This window comes from Coturnix japonica, chromosome 21 (assembly GCF_054131305.1).
Source record: "Coturnix japonica strain WE chromosome 21, WE-NBRP24, whole genome shotgun sequence".
In the NCBI taxonomy this organism is placed as follows: domain Eukaryota; kingdom Metazoa; phylum Chordata; class Aves; order Galliformes; family Phasianidae; genus Coturnix; species Coturnix japonica.
The window spans coordinates 10276703-10299228 of record NC_140683.1 but is presented as its reverse complement, the minus strand read 5'-3'; the positions used below and the strand labels follow the sequence as shown (position 1 = coordinate 10299228).

Genomic DNA, 22526 nt, shown 5'->3' with positions numbered 1-22526 from the left:
AGCTACACCACTGTACACGTGGATTGCACTACAGTGAGAAGTTACTGATAGGACTCCTCTTTTGCAGGTAATACAAGGCAACATTGATACGTATGATGTGGTCTTGAAAGATCTCCGGCCTCCCATCATTGCTCGCTTTGTCCGGGTCATTCCTGTGACAGAGCTGCCCATGACTGTCTGCATGAGGGTGGAGCTCTATGGCTGTGTCTGGTACGGTAAGTAGCTATTGCCCCTCATGTGAAGTAGTCCTCACATCACACTGACTGGGACTCACCTGTGTCCCTGTATATGCAGAGGGAATTCCAGACCAACAGGACTGCTTCTGTTGGTCCACACCATGGATATAATGGCAGGGATAACAGAAGGCAGCTGCTGTGTTCCTGAGGTATATGGCCTTCTTTTTTAGATGGCTTGGCATCCTATAGCATCCCCGAAGGAGGGACAATAGCGGCTCCTGGCTTTCCCATCGTTTATCTGAATGACTCGACCTATGATGGCTACCAGGAGCGCAGGTGGGAGAAGTCATCCTGTTTTCTCTCAGTCATTCTGCAAATTATTTCTTTTTTTCTTACTTACCTCGTCATCATTCTTACCACCTTCATCACTGAGCAGATGAAGATCCTTCCCCTCTTCAGCTGCCTCTGATGCTTATGCAGGCTGCATTTCAAACTGTTCCAGGACATTTCCAGGGTAAACTGGGCATACAATTAAGTACATAGCACCCAAATGCTAGGCCTGCCCTCAAAGCCTTAGCTTTGCTGTCAGTGTTTGGTGTCAGTGCAAAAACTTCTGCCTCCTCCAAGGCAGGGAAGGGCTTTAAAATCCCAACTTGAACAGAATAAATGGGATGTTGCCCAATTGTAGGAAACGAGGTTTTTGTCCACAATGCATTAAGAACAGAGGATTGTTTTCCCAGTGCCAGCCGAAGGACCCGAGTCTGAGTGCTTTCATATCTGGGTGCTGATCTGTGTAACTCTGCTTCTTCCTGGCCAGGCACTTGTATGGTGGTCTGGGCCAGCTGACGGATGGTGTGCTGGGGCTGGATGACTTCACACAGAGCCACCAGTACCGCGTGTGGCCGGGCTATGACTACGTGGGCTGGAAGAACGAGAGCTTCAGCACAGGCTTTGTTGAAATGGAATTTCAGTTTGACCGACCGCGGAACTTCACCTCCATGAAGGTATTGGGTGTTGTCCTCTTCCAGCAGCCTTGGGGTGGGCTTTGGTCTGCCTGCTCCCAGGCTCCTCCATCAGGGATTGGAACTTAATGATCCTTGAGGTCCCTTCAGCTCAAGCCGTTCAGTGGTTTGGGCTCTGTCTCCAAAGCTGGAGGATGTAATGTGTCTGACAGCAGAAGTCAGTGGAAGGAGATGTGAGTGGACATTGTCCCAGGTTTGCTGATGCAGGGCAGCGTGTGCCTCTCTGGATCTTGGATGCTGTTGGTATTTGCCTTAAATGATGAGGGAAATAACACCTTGAGCAGCGTGTAGGCAGCCACTGTGGGCAATTAAGATGGATTTAGGATGCAGGCTGCTCGGTGTCTCAGGCCTGTGTGACCCTTGAAGGGAAGGAACATGTTTTTGTTTCCATTTTTGATGCAAAACTTCTCTGGATGCCTCACTCTATGCTTGTGCTCTGGGAAATTACACAGAGGAGGATGACCTGAACTTTTTAATTCTGTAGTAAATAGAATCTTCTAAAAAGGGTCAGTGGCTTTCCTTGTACGGATTTCAAATGAAGGAGAACCCACCACATCCTTCAGTAAATTGTTTTGGTGGTTACATACCCTGGTTTTGTTTTGTCTATTTTTAACTTGCAACCATTGGCTCCCAGCCTGCTTTTGCTGGCCAAAAGTAGGAATCTTGCCTTCTCAGAAACTTTCCTGCTTCTACACTGTGGTTAGATCACGTTCTTAATCACTGCTTCAGTAAACTGGGTTGGCTGAACTTCAGTGCCTTCCCTGTGAGGTGTAGGATCCCTTTTGTCGCTGAGGTATACAGACTGAATGCAGGGTTTCCATCAAACTGCATAAAATAATGGTACCAATTTCCTGGCTTTGGGTAATTCCTCTTTGCTTATCAATCCTGTGATCATATTAGTCCTCTTAGCCAAAGGATTGGAGCTGATTTTTTGCAGGCTTGGTGGTCTGTAAATACTTTTCTCTGTGTCACATCTTGGTACCTTTTTGCTTTATTCCACACTTCTGAACTTCCCCAGTATCCAAGGAAGTACTAAAAATAAACGTTAGCAAATATTGCAGCTGCATTGCAAACTACTTAGGCTTGCACATTAGAAAATTGGACTTCAGTAGGTGGTGTTTGGAATAGAGAGTGTCTCTGTGTCGGTCCAAGATGTGAACATATCCAACTCCTATCCAAATATGGCACAAACTGTGTATTGCAGATGTCAGGCTTTTCTGCCTCGTTATGGATGACTGTATCTCCATATTGAATAATGTTGTCTAAGCTTCATCTGTTCTTAATTATGCTCAACTACCCTTCTTTTGTCTCCTTCCTTCTCACTAGGCCTGTTGTCCTCATCACTGCTTCACTGCTATTCACTGCAATCTGTCAGAGGTCACGCAGTTAATAGGGTTCATACAATAATTCAGCTATTATTATATCCTTAATTCTGGGTTAAGATTATTCATACAGCAAGATGTTAGAAACAGAACACCTTAATGAAGAGAAATTCCTGAGGCTTAAGTTGTTTTTATCTCAATAACTGTTCCTCTTCCCTGCCGTGTTCTCCTTGCCAGGTGCATTGCAACAACATGTTTTCCAAGGGGGTGAAGATCTTCCAGAAGGTGGAGTGTCTGTTCAAACCACGCCTGATTGCAGACTGGGAGCCTGAACCTGTTGGTGTGGCGACGGTCTTGGATGACAAAAATCCCAGTGCGAGGTTTGTGACCGTCCCCCTCAATCAGCACGTGGGTAAAGCCATGCTGTGCCGCTTCTACTTCGCTGACACCTGGATGATGATCAGTGAGATCTCCTTTCAGTCAGGTGAGCATTCCTATAGTCAAGTATATCTTGGGGAGGGTGGAGAGCAGAAGGGATGATGTGGAGGTGCAGGATGTGGGGTTAATGTGAGTGTAGGGCACTGTGGGACTGTGCAGTGGGAAGGACGTAGCAGAGAGTTGGATGGGCAATGCATGTGTGGGAAAATTGGGTCTGCAGAGGATGCTTTTCAGGCTGTTAACGATGCAGGTATCTGCACAACCAGGGCAACCAAAAACTAAAGTGTGGGGTGTTTCTTTTTGAGGCAGTTGCATGCTGTTCCTGGGGTCAATTTTTACCTGTACTGAGCATAATTGAGCTACGTCTATAGATGTCATGGAAGCTCTCAGATTGAGGTTTATGTATTGAAAACAAAAACTCACAACAGCCTGAAACTATTGTAACTGCAGCAGCAGTCAGTACTGTGAGGTGGTTTGAAAGGTTCTGGGAGGGAGTGGGCAGAGCCTTGAAGAAAGCAGCAATCACTGATGTACAAAGGTTATGGCTCCAGCTTTCTGCTCTAAGGTTCCCTTGTGAGGGGATGGATGCACATGAGGAAGGAACGCCCCATTTGCAGTTTGTTGCTTATCTTGTTGATAGCAGCCCCTGCTGGCTGCATTCCCCTGTTACACATGGGACTAGGCAGGCTCTTGGTCCAGCCTGGTAGGCTCTGCTATCTCATGTTAGGTGTGCTGGGATCTGTTATGTGGGTCTCAGCCCAGACTCATCAGGAGGGCAGAGGTTGTACTTGGGATTGCACTGACTGCTGGCTGGACAAAGGGGTTTTGTTGGACTGATGTGTTCATTCACCTCCCACAGACATGGAGAGTGTAAATCCTATTTTGGTTACGGCACCCACAAGCACTACAGATGCCCTGGAAATGGTGTACAACGTTACTGAGGGGACCTGGGGTAAGGACTTCTGTCACTTAGTTGTGCCCAGGGCTTGAGGGGTGGGGGATTTCAGTGACATCCTTGTTGTTGTGGTCTCTCCCTCTCTGGGTATGGCCTGCTTGTTGCCTTTATACATAGGGCTGCAGCTTACAGTCCTCCAAGCCTCAGTTATGTCTTCTGCCCTCAGCTGGCCTACACTGCCTCACAGAGCAAGTAGGCTGAATGCATGTGTGCTGCTGGTGGAACTCTAAAAGCTGTCTGCTTGTACACGGATCCATCAAAGGAGTTTGTTCTGATACTAAGAGCTTGGTTGCTGAAGTCCTCTGCACAGTTATTAGCTGTGAGCCTTCAAATTGTGGCTGACCAGGGCAGAATGGGAACACAGCTGATGTTAATACTCAGGAAGCTGCCTAAGATCTTTTCTGTACCAATCTATAGGAAGGGCCATGATCTCATGGAAGTTAGCTAATGCGTGTAACAGCCTGTGCATTACTGATGGCAGGTTGTTCTCAATTCCTCTCTGTTTGCAGAAACCACATCTTCTGTAACGAGCACCTGGATAGGAGAGAAGGCAGATGACTCCAACACCTCCATCCTCGTGGGCTGCCTTGTGGCTATTATTCTTCTCCTCCTGTTGATTATAATCATTATTCTTTGGAAGCAATATGTTCAAAAAAGGCTGGAAAAGGTAATAAATACAGTGGGGTTATTTTGCAGGCACATGTTCAGATCTAATAATTAATCCTAAAGAGCTCTGAATTCCATGGAAAGCATGGGGTTTCCCCTGTCCCATCTAGCAGCTAAAACCCTGGTCCCTCAGCAGGGGAGGGTGCAGACCCTGTCCAAGATGTTACTAGAAATTGCTGCACTTGTAGCCTGTATATTACTCAAACACTGAGCATCACCTCAGCAGCTTTCTCTTTTTTCTGAAGGCCCCACGCCGAATCCTGGAGGAGGATGCCACGGTTCGCCTCTCCTTCTACAGCTACACCATCGCCAACAACCAGACCCAGATCCACCAGTCAAATCCCACCTATGAACGTGCTTTTCCACTGGATCTGGAATATCACCAGCCAACTACGCTGCTCCACAAGCTTCCAGAGCTATCCCAGAGTGCAGAGGATTCGGGTAAGGGAATTATCAGGCTCCAGAAGTTCGGTGTTTATTCTTTCATTATTTCCCTCCCATTTTTTATGTGTCTCATTGGTCTTTGATACAAAGCAGTATTAGAATATTTTGAAGCTCAGGAGTTTTTTCATATGTAAGAGTGGCAGATGGAGCACCAGACCCTGGAGCACCACTGAAGGGTGGTGGCCTTTTATTGTTCTCTTTAAAGATTGTTTATGTGTTAGCCAGGTCATCTTTTTAGAAGCTGATCTTGGCAATCACAGCAGCAAGTCATCGTGTCTCATCAGCCCCTTGGCAGTGGAGTCGCTGCCTGCAGCACTCCCACGCTGTCCAGACTGCCTGGGGGAGCAGGAGGCCTTTAGCACATCTTCCTGCAGCTCTTTGAGACTCCATTAGAAAAAGCAGAGGCAAAAGCAGAAGGTTGTTGGTGGTGTGCTGGCTTCCAGCCCATGGGGAGCTTTTGGTTGTGCACAGGAGGGAACATTTTCCAGAGGCTTTTGTACACTCACAGTGTCTGTGCTGCTGTTTAGTGAATGCAAGGGCAGTGCTGCGTTCCTCAAGCAACAACTTGCTGAGGTCCAGCATTATGCTGTGCAAGGAGATGGATTTGGACTGAGTCAGGATGCGAATCTGAAGCAGAACGTGTGTTCTATGTAATAACTGACCATACAGGGAGTTGTTTATAAAGAGTTATTGCATGGTATTTATGCGAATAAGCTGTAAGAGATAAAGTAGTGTGATAACAGAGTACAGAGCAAATGGAAGCCCCAATCTCCAGAGAGGAATATAGCACAATTCTCCTGTTGCAGGCAACGTTCTCTGTGTCAGGTAAAAAGGAACAGATCAAATTTAGGATGAATCAGAAGCAGGTAATGACTTCAGACTTGTGCTCCCGTGTCTGGGCAAGAATTTTTGCTCTCCCAGCTGGATGGAGCAGGGAGCTGATTAACACAGATTCACTTGTAACTCACAAGTGTTTGTTGTGGAACTTGCAGAAGTGCAGTTTGTTCTGGTTTAAGCCCCAGTTAAAACAAAGCAGCCTTCCATGTGGGTTGGTACATTGGTATGAGGTTAATGTGCATGCAGGTAAGCTGGATTCCAAGAGGTTTGCAGGATTCAGGAGTGGAAGCCAGCCACGCTGGTCATAAAGGAGTGAGAGTCTGACTTAACCTGTCTTTGCTTTCTCCCCAGTGTGCAGTGGGGACTACGCTGAGCCTGACTTGACCAAGTCCACCCCTCACCAAGGCTTTCAGAACAACGTTCCTCACTATGCTGAAACAGATATCGTCCACCTCCAAGGCGTGACGGGCAACAACATGTATGCGGTCCCAGCCCTCACTGTGGATTCCCTTACCAAGAAGGACATCTCTGTAGGTGAATTCCCACGGCAGCAGCTGCGACTCAAGGAGAAGCTGGGAGAAGGACAGTTTGGAGAGGTACAGCCATTCTGTTCTGTGCTTTCTCTAGCAAAAAGGAGATGTCTGGCACAACAAATGCTCTCAGCTGTACTCTGACTTTGTCCTTGTGGACTGGGAGACCTGCATATAACAGCGTATTACTTAATACATGCCTTTGCTGTTGGTTTGGGCTGAAAAGGGCCTTAAAGATCAACTAGTACCAAACCCCTGCCATGGAAAGGGACACTTTCTTCTCGACCAGGGTGCTGTTATTTCAGTATTTTTTAGGATAGCCTGTGGAGAGCCCTGTTCTGTTCCTGCAAGGCTGCAGCCTGGTGCCACACAGGAGTCTTTCATAGCAGACAAACTTTGCCTGCCTGCTGTTTGTGTCCCTGCTTATGACCCTATAGGAAAGGCCTGACAGTGTGAGTTCAGACTGCTTCACACCCTTCCACAGAGATCTCAAACGTGTGCTGGCTGTCCCCAACCTGTAGGCATGTGACTGAAAGCTGTCACTGACTCCAGCCAAGGTAGACTCAATCTGTGTGTAAACAGAGTTTTCACATGAGCAGGTGATGGTTCTGATGGGGTCCTGCATGCTGGCCCTGGCCGAGGTGAACATTGCCCAGGCTTTGTGGTGCCCTCACATATTTTCTGGCGTCACTTCTTGCTCAAGCCCCAATTTGCCTCAGTAGCCCGAGGCAGCATGATGCACACATCTGTCATCTGCCAAGCACTCTTTGTTCCTTGTGCTCCTTTTGAGCTCTGAGCATTTCTGGTCTTTTCCCTTCTCCCTGCTTTGGTTCCAGGTGTTTTGTTCCACCCTTTCCTCCATCTTCTTTTTCTCTATAACCCTAGTTATATATTTTCATGTTGTTACTCATTTATTTATCTGAACAAGCTTTGAATTTGCTGCTTCCCTCAGAGCATTCACCTCTGGTTGCTCTTACAGGTGATGTGTTCATACCACAACAGCATGCATGTCTCCCTTTTATTTTCCTTAGAATTAAAGGACTTTGGAGAGTTGTCTGTGATTTCTGGATGCTCCTCAGTTCAGAGGTCAGGCTGCAGGACAGTTCTGTGTTATGCATAAGCCATCCATACTGAATGTGCTACAGCCTGCAGTGTTTGTGTGCACATGCAGCACAAAGCAGACAGCTCTGGGCACAGGGGCCTTCCTGAGCATCTCTAGTCTTGCTAGTGATATATAACTAAGTGACCTCCACTTAGTTATACATTGCACCAATAGTCTACATCTGTGGAGTAAACTTCCCAGTTTAGCCCATTAGACTACAATCAATGTCTACATTATAGGCTTTGTGGTGTAGGTCCAGAATCTTGGGCCAACCCATGGGCTTGTTTGTCCTCAAAACAACTTGGCTTTTATTAGATCATTCACTTGGTCGTTCTGCCATTAGTGACCAGACTGAAGACCTCAGTGTAAGATTGTTGTCCTCTTGTTTTCTGCTTGTGCACTCTCATAGTTGCCCTTCCTGTCTGCCCTGCAGGTGCACCTTTGTGAAGCTGATGGCCTGCTGGAGTTCCTGGGGGTCCCTTCCACAGAATTCACTCACCAGCCAGTTCTTGTAGCAGTGAAGATGCTGAGATCAGATGTCAACAAAACAGCCAGGTAAGCACATGCACAGTGCCAGCTGCCTGAGAAGGAAAGCAGCAGCTTCACATGGGTTAACCCTGATGACCTCTGTAAGAGGGAGAGGTCTTGGTGTGTGCTTTGTGTCTGTGTAAGGAACAGGATGCAAGCAAAGAGCTGAGGGTGGGAAGACACAATGTCGAACTGAAATGCTGTATTAATTCCCTTTCCTGGGGAAGGAGTGGATGCTACGTACTGGGCCAGAACTGTCCTTCAAACTCACTGTGTGCAGATGTGTAGCTGTCTTTGATGAAGGATTTCCTTACCTGCTGTTTGTGTTTTCCTTAGACAAAGGAATAGTTTAGGATTCAAACCTCTGTTTTCTGTTTTATAAGAAATGATTTCCTGAAAGAGATCAAGATTATGTCGCGGCTGAAGAACCCAAATATCATCCGGCTCCTGGGGGTGTGTGTGCACGATGACCCGCTGTGCATGATTACAGAATACATGGAGAACGGAGACCTCAATCAGTTCCTGTCACAGAGGGAGATCTACAGCAAATTTGCAATTTCAAACAACATTCCCTGTGTCAGGTGAGAGCAGCTGCCTGTACTTAGGCTGAATCAGCAGCACATTGCTACCAGCTACCAGCTCCTTCTGTGCCTTTCAGCCTGGCTGTTGCCCAGCACAAACCATGGTCACTGATTCCACTTTGTGTTGGATGTTGTTCTTGAGGCCTCCAGAGATCTCTGTTCACATGAAGTGTCCTTGAATGTGGGCTCTTCTGGTCACGGTGGCCATCTTACATTAATGAGGTTGCATCAAGCATTTCATTCAATACCAAACCAGTTGCGTTGCAGATGGAGTTTTGGGACACAGGCAGGAATTTCTCTTAGGCTTTCAGGATGTTTTGTACATTCTCTGGATGCCTAAAAGTTATTACCTGAGGAGAGCTGAGTGTGGAGCTCTGTTGCTGCCAGCAGCTGGCAGTGGTCAGTGCTTCTGTTGGGGGATGTTAAGCAGACATTGTAAGGAGTTGTGACACATCAGGATCTGCTGTGAGGTGGCCTTACATCCAAGCAGACACATTCCAGCTCCCTTCAGTCACCTCTCACCTGACTTTAACACCACCATTCAGTTCTTCCCTGCTTTTTATTACTTGGCCCTACACGTAAGATTTTCTTCTTCCAGCTGATCCTTCAGCCACTCCTTCTGTCCCTCTCATCCTGACAGCTTCATGCTGAAGGAAGCCTGTGTGACTAGCTCAGATGTCTGTCTCCATAGGAGCTGGTTACTGATATTGAAATGAATCCCACTGCCAAAGAGTGCGTCCTGTCTCTCTGCCAGTTCCTGTGGGTGTCTGATTGACACAGCAAAGTCCAGCTGTCCCTACAGCTTTTTATGTGTTTGAGATGCATCTCCCTGCTGGCTGTTTATCAAATCACTAAGATGGTGTATTGTCAGGTATATTGTCATGAGTCATGCTGTCATCATCTAGATAACATGACAACAGATGACCTTTAAGATTCCTTCAGACTCAGATGATTGTGGTGATGCTTTCCTCATTGCCACCAGAGCACAAATTGAAGTAAGGCTTTTTTTCCTGAGCTTTAGCAGAGAAATATTAATTGTGATCAGCTTTAGATTTGTTTTGACAGGTGCTTGTTTACTTGAAGTGTTTGAGTGTGCAGTGAGGAACAGCTGAGCATCACAAGTGCTGGGGTGTGAAGAACTGACAGGCAGATGGTCCAAATTCTGTCTGTGTATCATGCGACTTTTTGTGCTGTCTTCATTTTGGTAACGGGGAGATTGAAATTACAGCACAATGCCTTGGTTGACATAGTTGCTAATATCAAATGTAAGCTGTCTTGAATGCTTCACGTGCTGGTGTTAAGATGTGGTAGCAATGGTTTGGAACACTGAGCTGAGCACTTCTTAGGACATGAAGTTTTGAGGCTGTACAGCTTAATTTTCTTTGGCACTCTGAGAATTTGGTGTTTTGCAGCATAAACTCTTTGAAACTCTTGGTATCAAAGCTTGGTATTAAATGTCCAAGGGACGTCAAATTCTTACAGCCATTAATTTCAGGGACAGCTCAGGAGCTCGGTTTAGCCTGGCAGGTTGGGCTGTTAATGCCCTGCAGCGGGACAGTTTGGTTTCACTGGTGTGACAGAAACCAAATGACGGGTCCCCATAGTGCATCCAGTGCAAGGCCAAGCAGTAGGAAATGGCAGGGGAGGACTGAGTGCAGGGAGCTGTATTGATTTCTTGTGTGTTGTCGTCTTCTCTTGCAGCTACTCTAACCTGCTCTACATGGCCACCCAGATTGCCTCTGGGATGAAGTATTTAGCATCGCTGAACTTTGTGCACAGAGATCTGGCAACTCGGAATTGCCTGGTGGGCAACAACTACACCATCAAGATTGCAGACTTCGGCATGAGCAGGAATCTGTACAGCGGGGATTACTACCGCATCCAGGGCAGGGCAGTGCTGCCCATCCGCTGGATGGCCTGGGAAAGCATCCTCCTGGTAGGCACTGTCCAAACCCATTCCATCTCCCTCCCTCTGGTTCTCGGTGTGCCCCCAAATGAATTAATGATGTGTATTTACATCAGTCCTTACAGCTGCAGCCTGGGCAGTCTTGGCTGCTTGCAGGTGAGTGCTGTGTACAAACCAGGCTTACTTTCTGTTTACAGGGCAAGTTCACCACAGCCAGCGATGTCTGGGCCTTTGGGGTCACCCTCTGGGAGATGTTCATACTGTGCAAGGAGCAGCCTTACAGCCTCCTCTCAGATGAGCAAGTCATTGAGAACACAGGGGAGTTCTTCCGGAGCCAGGGCAGGCAGGTAAGAAAGCAAAATGTGACTTCTCCTTTCTCCTCTTGTCCTTGTCACAGCCACGTGGATATCCCAGGGCCTTCCTGCTGCTCTCACCTCATCTGCAGAAGTTCTTGCTTCTATTACTCATCTTCTCAAGTGTGTCCCATCACTCCTGGCCTGTCCAGTGCTCCTTCCATGCCATAAGCCACTTGTGTCCTGTGCTGCCTTTCATGCCCTGACCTCCTTGGCTTTTCTGAGCTGTCCTGCAAAGCTCTTCTGCTCCCCGACTTTTGTCAGATCTTTCTCCCATTTGTGTTTCCTCTGAAAGACAAAAAAACACTGAGGTGGGGAAGGAGGAACTGTGAGTGCCCAGGGGTTGGAATATTTCCCATATCTCCATCCATGCTGAGCTCCAAGTGTTGAAGGGCTTCTCTATGCCATTATCCTCTAACAGGACTGTACAGCCCACTGCTGCTTCAATAGATAGATCAGTGAGGATGCTAAATAGAGCATGGCAAATGAGCACCTCCAAGGCTGGCTGTGCCCCAACACAGTGGATGTACACTTGCTTGTTCTCCCAGAACTTGCATTCATTTCCAAAAGTGAAGGGATTAAAGGGAAGTAAAACAATGCAAGGTTTTATTCGCTGTCTCCCAGATACTAATGGCTTAGTGAAGATTCTGAAAGGTCACTGTTCTGAAATGGTGCAAAAGAGCAAAAATAAGTAAATCTGCCAAGCTGTACTTTAGATAAGCTCTAAAAGGTGTTTTTTCTTCTCTGCTAACAAGCTGTCACGATGCTTAGAAAGCCTCATGGGTTGCCTACGGTGAGTGAAAGTGTTTGGATTTCATTGTGGTGCGTTGGTTTCGGTTTGTGTGTTGTGTCCAGCTGATCCTCCTGAAGCATTTGTGCTTCCCTGGGGCAGCAGGCAGCTCCATGAGCTGCTCATGGCACGAGCTGGCAGCGCTGTGCAGAGCCACCCTTCAGTGCTGGATTCACCTTGAATGGATCTCCAACATTGCATGACTGCTCTCTTGTGAAGCCCTGGGCTGAAGCTGCCCTGCGGTCTGGACTCAGTTGAGGTTCCATTCTGTGAAGGAACCAACACTGAACTCGCTGTGTGTTTCTTCTTTCAGATCTATCTGTCCCAGACTCCTCTGTGTCCTAACCCTGTGTTTGACCTGATGCTGAAATGTTGGAGCAGGGACATAAAAGATCGTCCCACTTTTGACATGATTTACCACTTCCTGCTGGAACAAATGGAATCAAACATTTGACTGCAGTAAAAGAGAGACAGACTGTTGGGAACAGTGACTGCGTGTCCCTATGGGGGCAGTCGGGGCACCTCGCTCTGCTCCCTTGACTGTGCTGTACTTCAATGGAGACGTCCATGGCAGCTGCTGGTTCTATTGGCCATGGGCTGACACGCGCAGGACCAGAGGATCTCGTTTGGTTGAAAAATCATCTCCTCTTCTGAATCATTACCTGGGAATACTGTGAGGGGTTCAATCGACACCCGTCCGCCTTAGGGAATAAACGATGGAGACGTGGAGCTCTCCTGGTTGGAATGGAAGCTGCTGGAGAGCCGCGATCCAAGGACAGATTGGAGAAGTAAAGACTTGAGTCTTCTCATACAATTCCATTCAATCAGATGGAAGTCTCGTGCACGTTAGCGAGTGTTTCTTTGGCTCTTGCTGCAGACAATGTGTGTAGTGAGAAACTGTGGCTGGCAGAGCTAGGAAACGTTTAGGGACCCGAGGACTGACAGAGCTGGATTAGCAACCCTTTGGGCCTGCAGAGGATGCTGATGGAGCAGTCCAGGAGCTTGGTCTTTTTCCTGTGGTTGTTAAGCACTGCTTTTGTTACAGATGTGCCTTGTTGGTTTTGGTGTTTTTTTTCCCCACACTGGATTTTTTTTTTCTAGAAAAAACTTAAAGAAATGAATGTTAAAGGTCGTGGGAAGGTCTCTGCGATCTCCTGACCTGCAGATTACGGTTAGGGTAGGGAGTTCGTATTGAAAAGTAGCTGATACTGTACTACTGTCACTATGTAGATTCATTAGCCTAATGAACTTGTAGCCACAATGGACTGATGTGCAATTAATCCTGTATAAGTACCCATTAATATGAGATCTCTAAGTCGACGCTGTTACACGTGCAGAGGGAACTTAGATGTGGTGAAACCCAATGGCTGAGAGCAGAACCCGCTGCGTCACAGCTCAAGGGGGAGGAACCATGGGGTCAGTGCCGGCAGCAGGAAGGTGCCCTGCAGCCCATGGGATGGAGCTCTGTCATGCTTAGGCTGAGCTCCCTTTGCTTTGGCTGCTCCCTGCGCAGCACACAGCAGCTTCTCATCAAACCGGGGTTGGTTTTCAGCTGTTTCTCCCTCTGCAGTTGTTTAGCCAGATCTTAAGGACCAATTGGAGTGTTTTGTAAACTGGGAGAAGGTGGAAGTTCAGCACTTTGTAAAGCAGCATCCAACCTCTATTTCCAGTAAAGGCTGTGAGGGTAATTCCCACCTTGGCCAGATTTGGTGTGTGCTGCAGCACCCTCAGTGCTGGCAGTGCTGCAGGGGGATGACAGAGCAGCTCTGCTAAGAGGATGGCTGCAGCTGCTGGACTGAAAGGGAAACCACTGGGAGCTGCCATTGCTGTGCTGTGCTGCTGGCAGGGCACACGTTGTGCTTATCCTGCAGTGTTCCCATCCCAAATATGCACAGCTGTGTCTGTGGTTCTGAGGTTCTGGAATGCTGTTCCACCACCTGGGCTGTGTCCTTCTGTAACATCGGTTCCTCCGCTGACGCACTGACATACGGAGTTTCTCTCGTATCAATAAATCCTAATGATAACCTTGACACAAGTGAATTTCTACTTGTATTCTTTAACTCAGGGCAGCTGCTGTGGTCTGAGTGATGGTGAGGGTACATCTGTGCCCGGGGTTGGAAGGAGCAGAATGGTGCCGTGCAGCTGCTGTGTCCTGAGATTGCAGATGGGACGGGGCTCTGTGTGCTGGCATTGGGACCTGGAGCAGCCAGCCCTGCTGCCTGGTGCTGTGCTTCAATGAGCAGTGCTCTCATTAAACCAGAAGGACCCGAAGAGCCGCAGCATCACAGAGGTTTCCCAGGTAACTGCTGTGTGCCCCATCCCACCCCTGAGCACTGCTGTGCCATGGCAGCCACCAGGCAGAGCACGCTCTTCCCTCGTGACCCGTATCACATCCCTGGGTAAGTGCTGGGCTTCACCCACAAAGTCAGTTCATTTTCAAGGCAAATAACTCAGGGTTGGGATAAAACAGTGAGTTTGAAGAAGTGCTCACTCCCATCCTGGGCCCTGGCACTGCCCGTCCTGTCCCATCAGCTGCGCTGTGATTCACCCTGTGGCAGATCTGTTCTTTATAAGCCCAGACCTGAGCTCCTCAGGTTGCCTTGCTTTTAATTGCTCATAAACAACCCTTCCTCAGCCCCATTACTTTGTTCACCATCAGAGTTCCCCTGCCCGGCCTGTAATTACTCAGGCTACGTCATCTGCTCACATTTATCATCCTGCACAGCTTCCTGGTGTTGCAAGAAGTATTGAAAACCAATGGGAAGAGGCCACCGAGCTCCTCCAGCTCCACTAAAGGTCCTGCAGGAGAACTGCCAAGTGTAATGCATGGCTCTGCTGGCAGCTGTTGAAAGCAGCTGGGAGGGAAAGTGCTCACTCACCACCTTCTGATCCTCGTGCATCATCCTTTAGCCCCAGTTACGCACAGTGTGATCACTGGGGTGGTTGTCTCTGTGCTATCACAGGTGTTTCTGCAGCTTTTGGGTTTCAGGGAGATCCCCAGATATAACGTCCCCAGGCCCCTTGCACAGCTTCACATCGGTACCCACGTGCTTTGTGTCTCTGTTCCCTTTCCAGCTATGACGGTTTCCTCCCTCAGTATAGCAACCAGTTTGGAGAGACCTTCGGCAAAACCACGTACCGCCTGCTGACGGACCCACACATCCGGAGGAGCCCTCGCTCTGTGCTGGCACCGCTGGGCAAACCGAGGTTCATTGAGGACTTCAGTGAGACGCAGCACGGTGTGCAGCCCTTCCTCCCTGCACACCATGGTGAGCAGAGCCCGGCCTTGTACTGGTTTGTCACCAGGGATGGGATGTTGTTGGTACGGCTCCACGCTGTGTGGGAGCTCAGACAGATGCAGGGTCAGGGCAAAGCCTCAGCCAACAAGTGCGTGTTGGCACCTGGTGGGGTGTGGAGAGGTTTAGACCTCAGGTTGTCTTTGCTGGGATGGAGATAAATGGCCTCAGGTTGCTCCAGGTTGGGTATTAGGAAACATTTCTTCTTCAATAGGGTGATAACATGTTGGCACAGCTGCCCAGGGAGCGGTGCAGTCACCACCCCTGGAGGTGCTCAGGGACTCAGGAGCTGTGGCACTGTGGGGTTCTTTACCTGCTGGCAGTTTGTGTCCTGCAGACTCCTGCCCTTCCTGCTCCTCCCTGCAGGACGGGACTCCACCAGGCAGTGCTGTTCCCAGGCTTTGTTCCTGGATGTTCCCATTTGCATTTCCTTGGGCTGAGTGGATTGAAGGGACCCAACCAACCAGTCCATCTGGTTGATGTCTGTCATTAGTCTTTGTCACTTCTCATCCCTCCCAACCCCACCACTGTCTGCAGCCAGGAGCTCAGTCTCTGCTCACTGGTGACGTGCTGGGAGCTCAGTCACCAGCAGCACCGTGTGCCTCCGTGTCTCAAACCTCCACTGCAAGCTTTGCTCAACGCTGTCTGCCTTCCTTAGGCACAATATTGTGCACAGCTATGGCCAGAGAGCACACAAAGTCTTTGGTGAAGCCTTGTTGGTGGGAGCAAAGGACAAGGTTGGTTCCTTCCCACTGAGTCCCATATTGAGTTGGGTGCAGCTGTTGGGGATGTGGTTGAGTTGGGGCTCGGGGTGGCCACACAGGCACTGCTGAAGGGATATAGGTATGGATATGGGTATGGCACAGACCAGTCAAGAGCTGCTTGGAGGTTCCTTGTGTACAAAGGGATTTCATTTCTGGCAGCTCTGCCCGAGGTGGAGGGTTGGAACTGGATGCTCTTTGAGGTCCCTTCCAACCCAAGCCATTCTGTGACTCATTTTCCTGTCAGTGCAGTAACAGCTGAAGGAGAAGAGCAGAGATGCAATACTTCCAGTGGAAATGTAGGAAACATTATGATAATCTTGCTTTAAAACTGGCACGATGGGCTGGAAAATCAATTTAATCAAGGCTGCCATCAGCCTGGGCAGCAGCAGTTGGTACTGTTGTACAGAGTATGCGTACCCTGTAACACTGCATACAACATATGTCATTTACCATATAACTGTGGGCAGATTACAAACCTAAATGTCAGCTAACAGCCCCATACCTGCGCAGGAGGGCAAATCCTGTGGTTGGTGCTGGTGGCAGTGCGGATGCCATGGACGAGGTGGTGATGGCTGAGGGCACAACGCTGTCTATGCCACATCCCACCCCATTGTGCTGTTTCCCTGCAGGGTTCTTCCCCCACGACAGAGCCAAAACTCTGACCAACTACCCTGAGGCAGATTTTGGTCCGAAGCCGTATGCAGTGGGGCCAGCAGTGGAGGATCTGACTCGCACGGAGCCCCTGCTTAGCCATGGCGGCGCTGGGCTGAGCACGTGTCCACCGAGTACAACATGGGACCCCTCAGGGCCACCAAAGGGATGGCTGCCCCCCATCCCTACAGCCCATGGGCAGCACAAAGCTGGAGCAGCTGCAGGAATTGGGCAGGTGAGGCCTTGGGTGGGAGGTGTGACGGGATTGGGATGGGTCCTAAGGGGGCTCGGGGGCTCAGGACCACCCCAGTGCTATGGCTGGGAGCAGTATCCCAGGGCTCCAGCAGCTCAGGGCCATCCCACCACCTGCTGGGGTAGAGCTTTCCCTAAAACACAGAGTACCAAAGGTACGTGGATGTATTCAGGAGTAGCAGATACAGCTCATCACCAGGAGGATGTTGTGATGGTGCCCAGCTCACATGGGTTTCACCGTGATCCCTCTTAGAAGGGATGGTGCTTTGGTCCCCTTATTTCTGCTGCAGCCAGCGCTAATGCAGGGCCAGCAGCCAGGGCTGTGCTGATCCCTGAAAGGCCGGGATCAGAGATTAGAGCTGTGACGTATGGAGCCAAAGCTGCTGAGAAGGGCCATCCCCGCTCCCACGTGCAGCCCTTCAGCCCCCTGGGTGCCCTGCAGGTCTCACCTGCTCATTTGGCCTTAGAAATTCTGGAGCATCTCTATGGGACACCAGGACAAGGCGGCAGTGGTGGTTGGGATGAACAGGTTCTGGCGGTGATGGAGGTGGAGGGGAGCAGGTTTGACCAGCCATGTCTTACATTTCTGCTTTTATTTCGAGTCTGTGAAAGCTGGAGGTGCGGATTGGCAGCTCCCCAAGCTGGAAGTGCCCAGAGTGATCCAGCAGAAGGTCATCCCAGGTAGAGGGGGAGGGTGGTAAAATACCAAAGGCTGTTTGGGATAAATCCCACCTCTGACATCCCATTCGAATGGATGGGATTGAACAGTTTTTCCTTCCTATGCCCTGTGAAGATGATGTATTTATCACAGCACCTTCTGCTCCCAACCTGCCTTACACCATGTGTGTTCCATCTCCATCCATAGGGTATGCTGGATTCATACCGCGCTTCACATGGGCCCTGGGCACGAATTACATGCAGAGTGTGAAGGATTCAATGGCTGAATTCGACAGGCAGCAGGTAGGGGGCACACGAGGCTGGTAGAGCCATGTAACCTCTCAGCTGCACTCCCAGCCATGGTTTTGTTTGCAGCAGAGCTGGGGGGATCAGTGCAAAGCAGGACACAGCGCTGTGACGTGATGTAAGGAATGACGAGCAATTAAATTCTGTAGCTTGTTTCCTTGGGACACTGAGGGAGGATAAATGAGTTCATAAAAGGATTAAGGTTCATGGGAGGCTGTTAAAGATGTAGCTGTGGGTGCAGGAGGCCCTTATGCAATGTGTCCTTTGCACTGAGGTGCTGGTGGAGGCTTTTTCCTTTCCTAGCATTGCTTGTCTCCCAAAGATGGACACCTGATTCCTACCCCAGAGGAGGAGAAATATCCCTACTGTAAAGCTGTTCCATCCTCTCACTGTATCACTCCTCTGTATCACACCATATCATCCTCCTACGTGAGAAATGAGCTCCCTCCCACTGTGGTCAACAGATTCCTCCGTGCTACTGGATTGGCCATGGCCACAACTCACTGTGCTGCTTGTCAGCCCGCTCTGCCCCTCACCCCCATGGGGAAGGCACTGCTTGGGGATGGATGCTGCTCCCCTCTGCAGGGACCAGCAGCGCTCAGTCTTGCTGAGGTTATTTGAGGCACAGGAGGAGCTGAAGGGATGAGGAAAGAAATGACACCAAATTTCTGCCTAAGAGCTTCAGCCTTCCAGCCTCTATAATCTGCTGCCCTAAATCTCTGTTGCTCTGGGTTACGTGCTGAGATGCGGATCATTTCTTGCTGGCTGCATCAGGCAGAGCAGTGCAATCCTCTCGCTTCAGTGCAGCTCTGAGAGCAGCAATAGGGCTCAGCATTAGGGCTCAGCACTGCGTGGGGCTGCGTGGGCCCCTTCCCCCCACCCAGGGCAGCATAACATCAGTGGGACCTTTGGGGGGTTCTGCTGCACATCCCCTGCTCTGTGTGACCTCACAGCAGGAGATGGGGCTGATTTACACTCTCCCTTCAGCTCACACATCCTAAGCCTTCCTCTTCCTCCCAGGCTGGGAATTAGGTGTTAATCACCACCAAGGAAAGCGGAACCTGCTATGCGGGGGGGGGGGGGGGACAGCAAACAGACCTGCAGAGTCACAGCAGGAGGTGCCCGATGGGTCTCAGCACATCCCCATCCTGATGGCAGAATGCAGCCGGGGTTTGGGGCCAATGCCAAACACAGAGCTGCAGTGTGAGGTCTGCAGGGCCTCTGCCAGAGCACATAAAGCACAACCTCAGGGCAGGGAGGGGAAGCTGCAGTGTGGCTTAGAAACAGGAGAAAATGGAACTGCGGTGAGAACTGCTTTTCCTTAGTCCGAGTGCTGCCTTTAATGGTTGTGGAACTCAATGGTGTGATTGATTCTTTTCCAGTTTCTGGAGAGGAACCCGATTCAAAGCTTTGGCAAGAGATTCCCCCAGACGTACTGGCCTGCCAACAACATTTACACCAGCGCTGGGCTGATACCAGACTATTCAGGCTTCGTCCCACGTAAGTTCATCAGCTGAGCAGAAATGAAAGTCCCCAGCAGTGATTAATGAGTGCCATGACGTAGCGCTGCTGGTAGCTGCAGTGTCAGAGCAGAGGCAGCTCCTGGAGTGAGGGGGGGTGTGAAGGAAATGCATTGCAGTGCACTCCATGCGGGGGAGCTGGGCTAAGTGACCTTTATTGGGCCCTTCTGTCTCTTATGGGTTCTATGGCTGTGCAAAGTGTAATGCAAAGGAGAAACACAGAACAGAAACCTGCAACTTAAAGCAGGGACAGAAATGAACTGCTTTAAATGTTACCTCATGCTTTAAGAATCTCCTCAGTCTTTTCACCTACAGAATTGGGCTGCTGGGTGGGTTTGCATTGGCCGCCTGCTCCTCTGCAGACACACTGCTCTGCTCAGGGCAATCTCAGCTACTGTTTTCACTCTGGAAGGAGAAACCTTAAGCCAGAAAACCCCCAAACCAGTGCCAAGCATTTATTGAGAAAGCAGCCTGCCCTCTGTCCAGCTGTACTGATGGAATAAGATCTGCAATGCTTTGGCTGCATTGCTGGAGCTCTTTAATTCCTCTGCAGTGCCCCATCCAGCTCTGCATTGCTGCATGGGTGCAGCCTGGGCGAGGGCAGCGTCCCACCCACCTGCATCTGCAAGGCAAATCGCTGGCACCAGACCCGGAGCTGCACTTACAGCTGCCTGTGCCCCCATTCTTTTCTGATCTGCTCAGCCCTCTGAGGCTGAATCCTGACCCAGCACCTGTAATAGGAGTCCATGTGCAGGTACCTAAATTTAGATGCGGCTTAGAGCTGAATTTCATCCTGCACACTGAGGGTGTTGCCCTCCACCAGGACGTCCAGCTATAAAGTAACTCCACTATTAATTCTTCCAACACCCCCCAAATGAGGCTGAGCCCCCCAACCTGAGCAGGGCTGTATCCAGGACAAGAGCAACTGGTGCCCACCATCACGAGGGGAATCTGGGCTGCTATGGGGGCTGCTGCTCATCCCACGTCCTGGTTTGTTTTCCAGAGCTCCGTCACACCTACGCGCTGACTTTTGGAAACAGCACCCGCAAGGCTTACGAGATGGAACAAAGGAGACGAGCCTGTGCACTGTGAAAAATGCTTTAATGGTGCCTGTACAGCATCGGAAAGTGACTCGAAGACGAGAGGAGGAACACAACACAGAGAGAGGTTTTCAATGAGAGTTCATACAGCTTTAAACAAAATTTACAGGTGGCGTCTGCAAAGCTCTTACTCTGCCTCCTCCTCAGCCTCCTCCTCAAACTCCCCCTCCTCCTCAGCAGTAGCATCTTGGTACTGCTGATACTCAGACACCAGGTCGTTCATGTTGCTCTCAGCCTCTGTGAATTCCATCTCGTCCATTCCCTCCCCCGTGTACCAATGCAGGAAAGCCTTTCTGCGGAACATGGCCGTGAACTGCTCTGAAATGCGTTTGAACAGCTCCTGGATGGCAGTGCTGTTCCCAATGAACGTGGCAGACATTTTCAGGCCACGAGGTGGAATGTCACAGACCGCCGTCTTAACGTTATTAGGAATCCATTCCACAAAGTAACTGCTATTTTTGTTCTGAACGTTCAGCATTTGCTCATCTACCTCTTTCATGGACATGCGGCCTCTGAATACAGCAGCCACGGTCAGGTAGCGGCCGTGCCGCGGGTCGCACGCAGCCATCATGTTTTTGGCATCAAACATTTGCTGCGTGAGCTCTGGGACGGTCAGAGCTCGGTACTGCTGGCTGCCACGGCTTGTGAGGGGGGCGAAGCCGGGCATGAAGAAGTGCAGGCGGGGGAAGGGAACCATATTCACCGCCAGCTTCCGCAGGTCGGCGTTAAGCTGGCCTGGGAAACGCAGGCAGGTGGTGACACCGCTCATGGTCGCTGACACTAAATGGTTCAGATCACCGTATGTTGGCGTAGTTAACTTCAGTGTTCTGAAGCATATGTCATACAGCGCTTCGTTATCAATACAGTAGGTTTCGTCTGTGTTCTCCACGAGCTGGTGCACCGACAGCGTGGCGTTGTAGGGCTCTACTACGGTGTCTGATACCTTCGGGGAGGGCACGACGCTGAACGTGTTCATGATTCGGTCTGGGTACTCTTCCCTGATTTTGCTGATGAGCAAAGTGCCCATCCCAGAGCCAGTGCCACCCCCCAGCGAGTGAGTGAGCTGGAAGCCCTGCAGGCAATCACAGCTTTCTGCCTCCTTCCTTACAACATCTAACACGGAATCAACTAATTCAGCACCTTCAGTATAGTGGCCCTTTGCCCAGTTGTTTCCTGCTCCGCTTTGACCTGGAAGAGAGCCACGTTCATATTAGATTACAGTCATTGCTTCCTGCTTGCGAGCAAAGCTTTAAGAGCATCAGGCTGGGGAGAAGCCCCACAAAAGCTTCCATTTCATCGCACTGAGGCTGCATGGCAATGACTGGGCACTAAGGGCTCTATGGGGAAGGGGCTCCCTATGGGGAAGGGGTTCTCTAAGGGGAAGGGGTCCCTATGGGGAAGGGGCTCTATGGTACGGGCTCTATGGGAAGGATTCTATGGTATGGGCTTTATGGGAAGGGCTCTATGGGACCGGCTCTATCGTATGGGCTCTATGGTACGGGTTCTATGGTACGGGCTCATTCAGCCTCACCCCGACCCCTTTCTTTCGGCTCTCCCCATCCCCCCACGCCGTGCTGCCCCCTCCCGATGTGTTTGGGGCGTGGATCCCGCATTGCGGCCCTTCCCACCCCCCTCACTCACCAAACACGAAGTTGTCCGGCCTGAATATCTGCCCGAACGGCCCCGATCGCACCGAGTCCATGGTGCCGGGCTCCAGGTCCACCAGCACAGCGCGGGGCACGTACTTGCCGCCTGCGGGACATGGGGACGCGGTGAGCGGGGCTGTGGGGCCGCGGGGCGGTGCGGGGCGGTGCGGGGCCGGGCCGTACCTGTGGCCTCGTTGTAATACACGTTGATCCGCTCCAGCTGCAGGTCGCTGTCGCCGTGGTACGTGCCCGTCGGGTCGATGCCATGTTCGTCGCTGATCACCTCCCAGAACTGCCGGATAAAACCCCGTCATGGCCGCCCTGCTCGGCCCCCTCCCCATCCCCCCGCACCGCCCCCCGCCCGCACCTTGGCCCCGATCTGGTTGCCGCACTGCCCGGCCTGCAGGTGCACGATCTCCCTCATGATGGTTCCGCCGCAGTCACCTCCCGGTTAACGCCACTCTACCCCCAACTGACGGCGTTAGGCAACCGCCAGCCTTTATATAGCAGCGGAATGCGCGCGCAGCCTTTTCTCCCCGCCCATCTTGCCAATCGCGGCAGCGCATTGGGTGCTCATAACGAGGCTCTAATAATACAGATTTCCGATTGGCTCAGATGCTGCCACTCAAATATGGGGTTCTGTTGGCCCCGCCTATTTGTCTGTTGATTTTACTGTCAGGCAAC

The 22526-nt window shown here is 50.5% G+C and overlaps 3 protein-coding genes across 9 annotated transcripts in view; 2 read left to right on the top strand and 1 right to left on the bottom strand.

Moving 5' to 3' along the window:
• Positions 1-13680, top strand: part of LOC107321607 (discoidin domain-containing receptor 2-like) — a 34173-nt gene extending 20493 nt beyond the window's left edge. For 5 of the 7 annotated variants that reach the window (XM_015878661.3, XM_085521519.1, XM_085521520.1 and 2 more), the window contains 13 exons: positions 68-215; positions 407-512; positions 994-1180; positions 2758-3004; positions 3818-3910; positions 4423-4580; positions 4825-5020; positions 6212-6456; positions 7926-8047; positions 8404-8601; positions 10303-10537; positions 10705-10854; positions 11964-13680. In XM_015878661.3, coding sequence (XP_015734147.1) covers positions 68-215; positions 407-512; positions 994-1180; positions 2758-3004; positions 3818-3910; positions 4423-4580; positions 4825-5020; positions 6212-6456; positions 7926-8047; positions 8404-8601; positions 10303-10537; positions 10705-10854; positions 11964-12104 — 2226 coding nt within the window. In that variant the 3' untranslated portion in view covers positions 12105-13680. Of the gene's footprint in view, positions 1-67; positions 216-406; positions 513-993; positions 1181-2757; positions 3005-3817; positions 3911-4422; positions 4581-4824; positions 5021-6211; positions 6457-7925; positions 8048-8403; positions 8602-10302; positions 10538-10704; positions 10855-11615; positions 11654-11963 lie in introns of all 7 variants that reach the window. The other 2 variants (XM_085521521.1, XM_015878664.3) reach the window with 1 other exon arrangement.
• A 73-nt stretch (positions 13681-13753) lies between these two features.
• Positions 13754-20521, top strand: CIMIP2A (ciliary microtubule inner protein 2A). Its single transcript, XM_015878684.3, has 7 exons — positions 13754-14049; positions 14726-14919; positions 16340-16596; positions 17216-17294; positions 17479-17573; positions 18959-19076; positions 20100-20521. Exons 1-7 carry the CDS (start codon positions 13886-13888, stop codon positions 20186-20188), a joined length of 996 nt encoding a protein of 331 aa, XP_015734170.2. The 5' UTR covers positions 13754-13885; the 3' UTR covers positions 20189-20521.
• On the bottom strand, positions 20179-22316 carry TUBB4B (tubulin beta 4B class IVb). The gene is made up of 4 exons (XM_015878683.2): positions 22210-22316; positions 22026-22134; positions 21838-21948; positions 20179-21384 (listed from the first exon to the last, which is right to left on the bottom strand). The coding sequence occupies exons 1-4, from the start codon at positions 22264-22266 to the stop codon at positions 20324-20326; spliced, it is 1338 nt and encodes a 445-aa protein (XP_015734169.1). The 5' UTR covers positions 22267-22316; the 3' UTR covers positions 20179-20323.
• Positions 22317-22526: the final 210 nt, after the last annotated feature.

Excerpts from the sequence above, each read along its gene's own strand:
- CIMIP2A (XM_015878684.3), top strand. The coding sequence starts at position 13,886 with ATGAGCAGTGCTCTCATTAAACCAGAAGGACCCGAAGAGCCGCAGCAT. Across the intron at positions 14,920-16,339 it reads CTTCCTCCCTGCACACCATG|GGTTCTTCCCCCACGACAGA; the intron begins GTGAGCAGAGCC and ends GTTTCCCTGCAG. Across the intron at positions 17,295-17,478 it reads CCAGCAGAAGGTCATCCCAG|GGTATGCTGGATTCATACCG; the intron begins GTAGAGGGGGAG and ends CTCCATCCATAG.
- TUBB4B (XM_015878683.2), bottom strand. The coding sequence starts at position 22,266 with ATGAGGGAGATCGTGCACCTGCAGGCCGGGCAGTGCGGCAACCAGATC. Across the intron at positions 22,135-22,209 it reads GCAACCAGATCGGGGCCAAG|TTCTGGGAGGTGATCAGCGA; the intron begins GTGCGGGCGGGG and ends TTTATCCGGCAG. Across the intron at positions 21,385-21,837 it reads GCCGGACAACTTCGTGTTTG|GTCAAAGCGGAGCAGGAAAC; the intron begins GTGAGTGAGGGG and ends GCTCTCTTCCAG.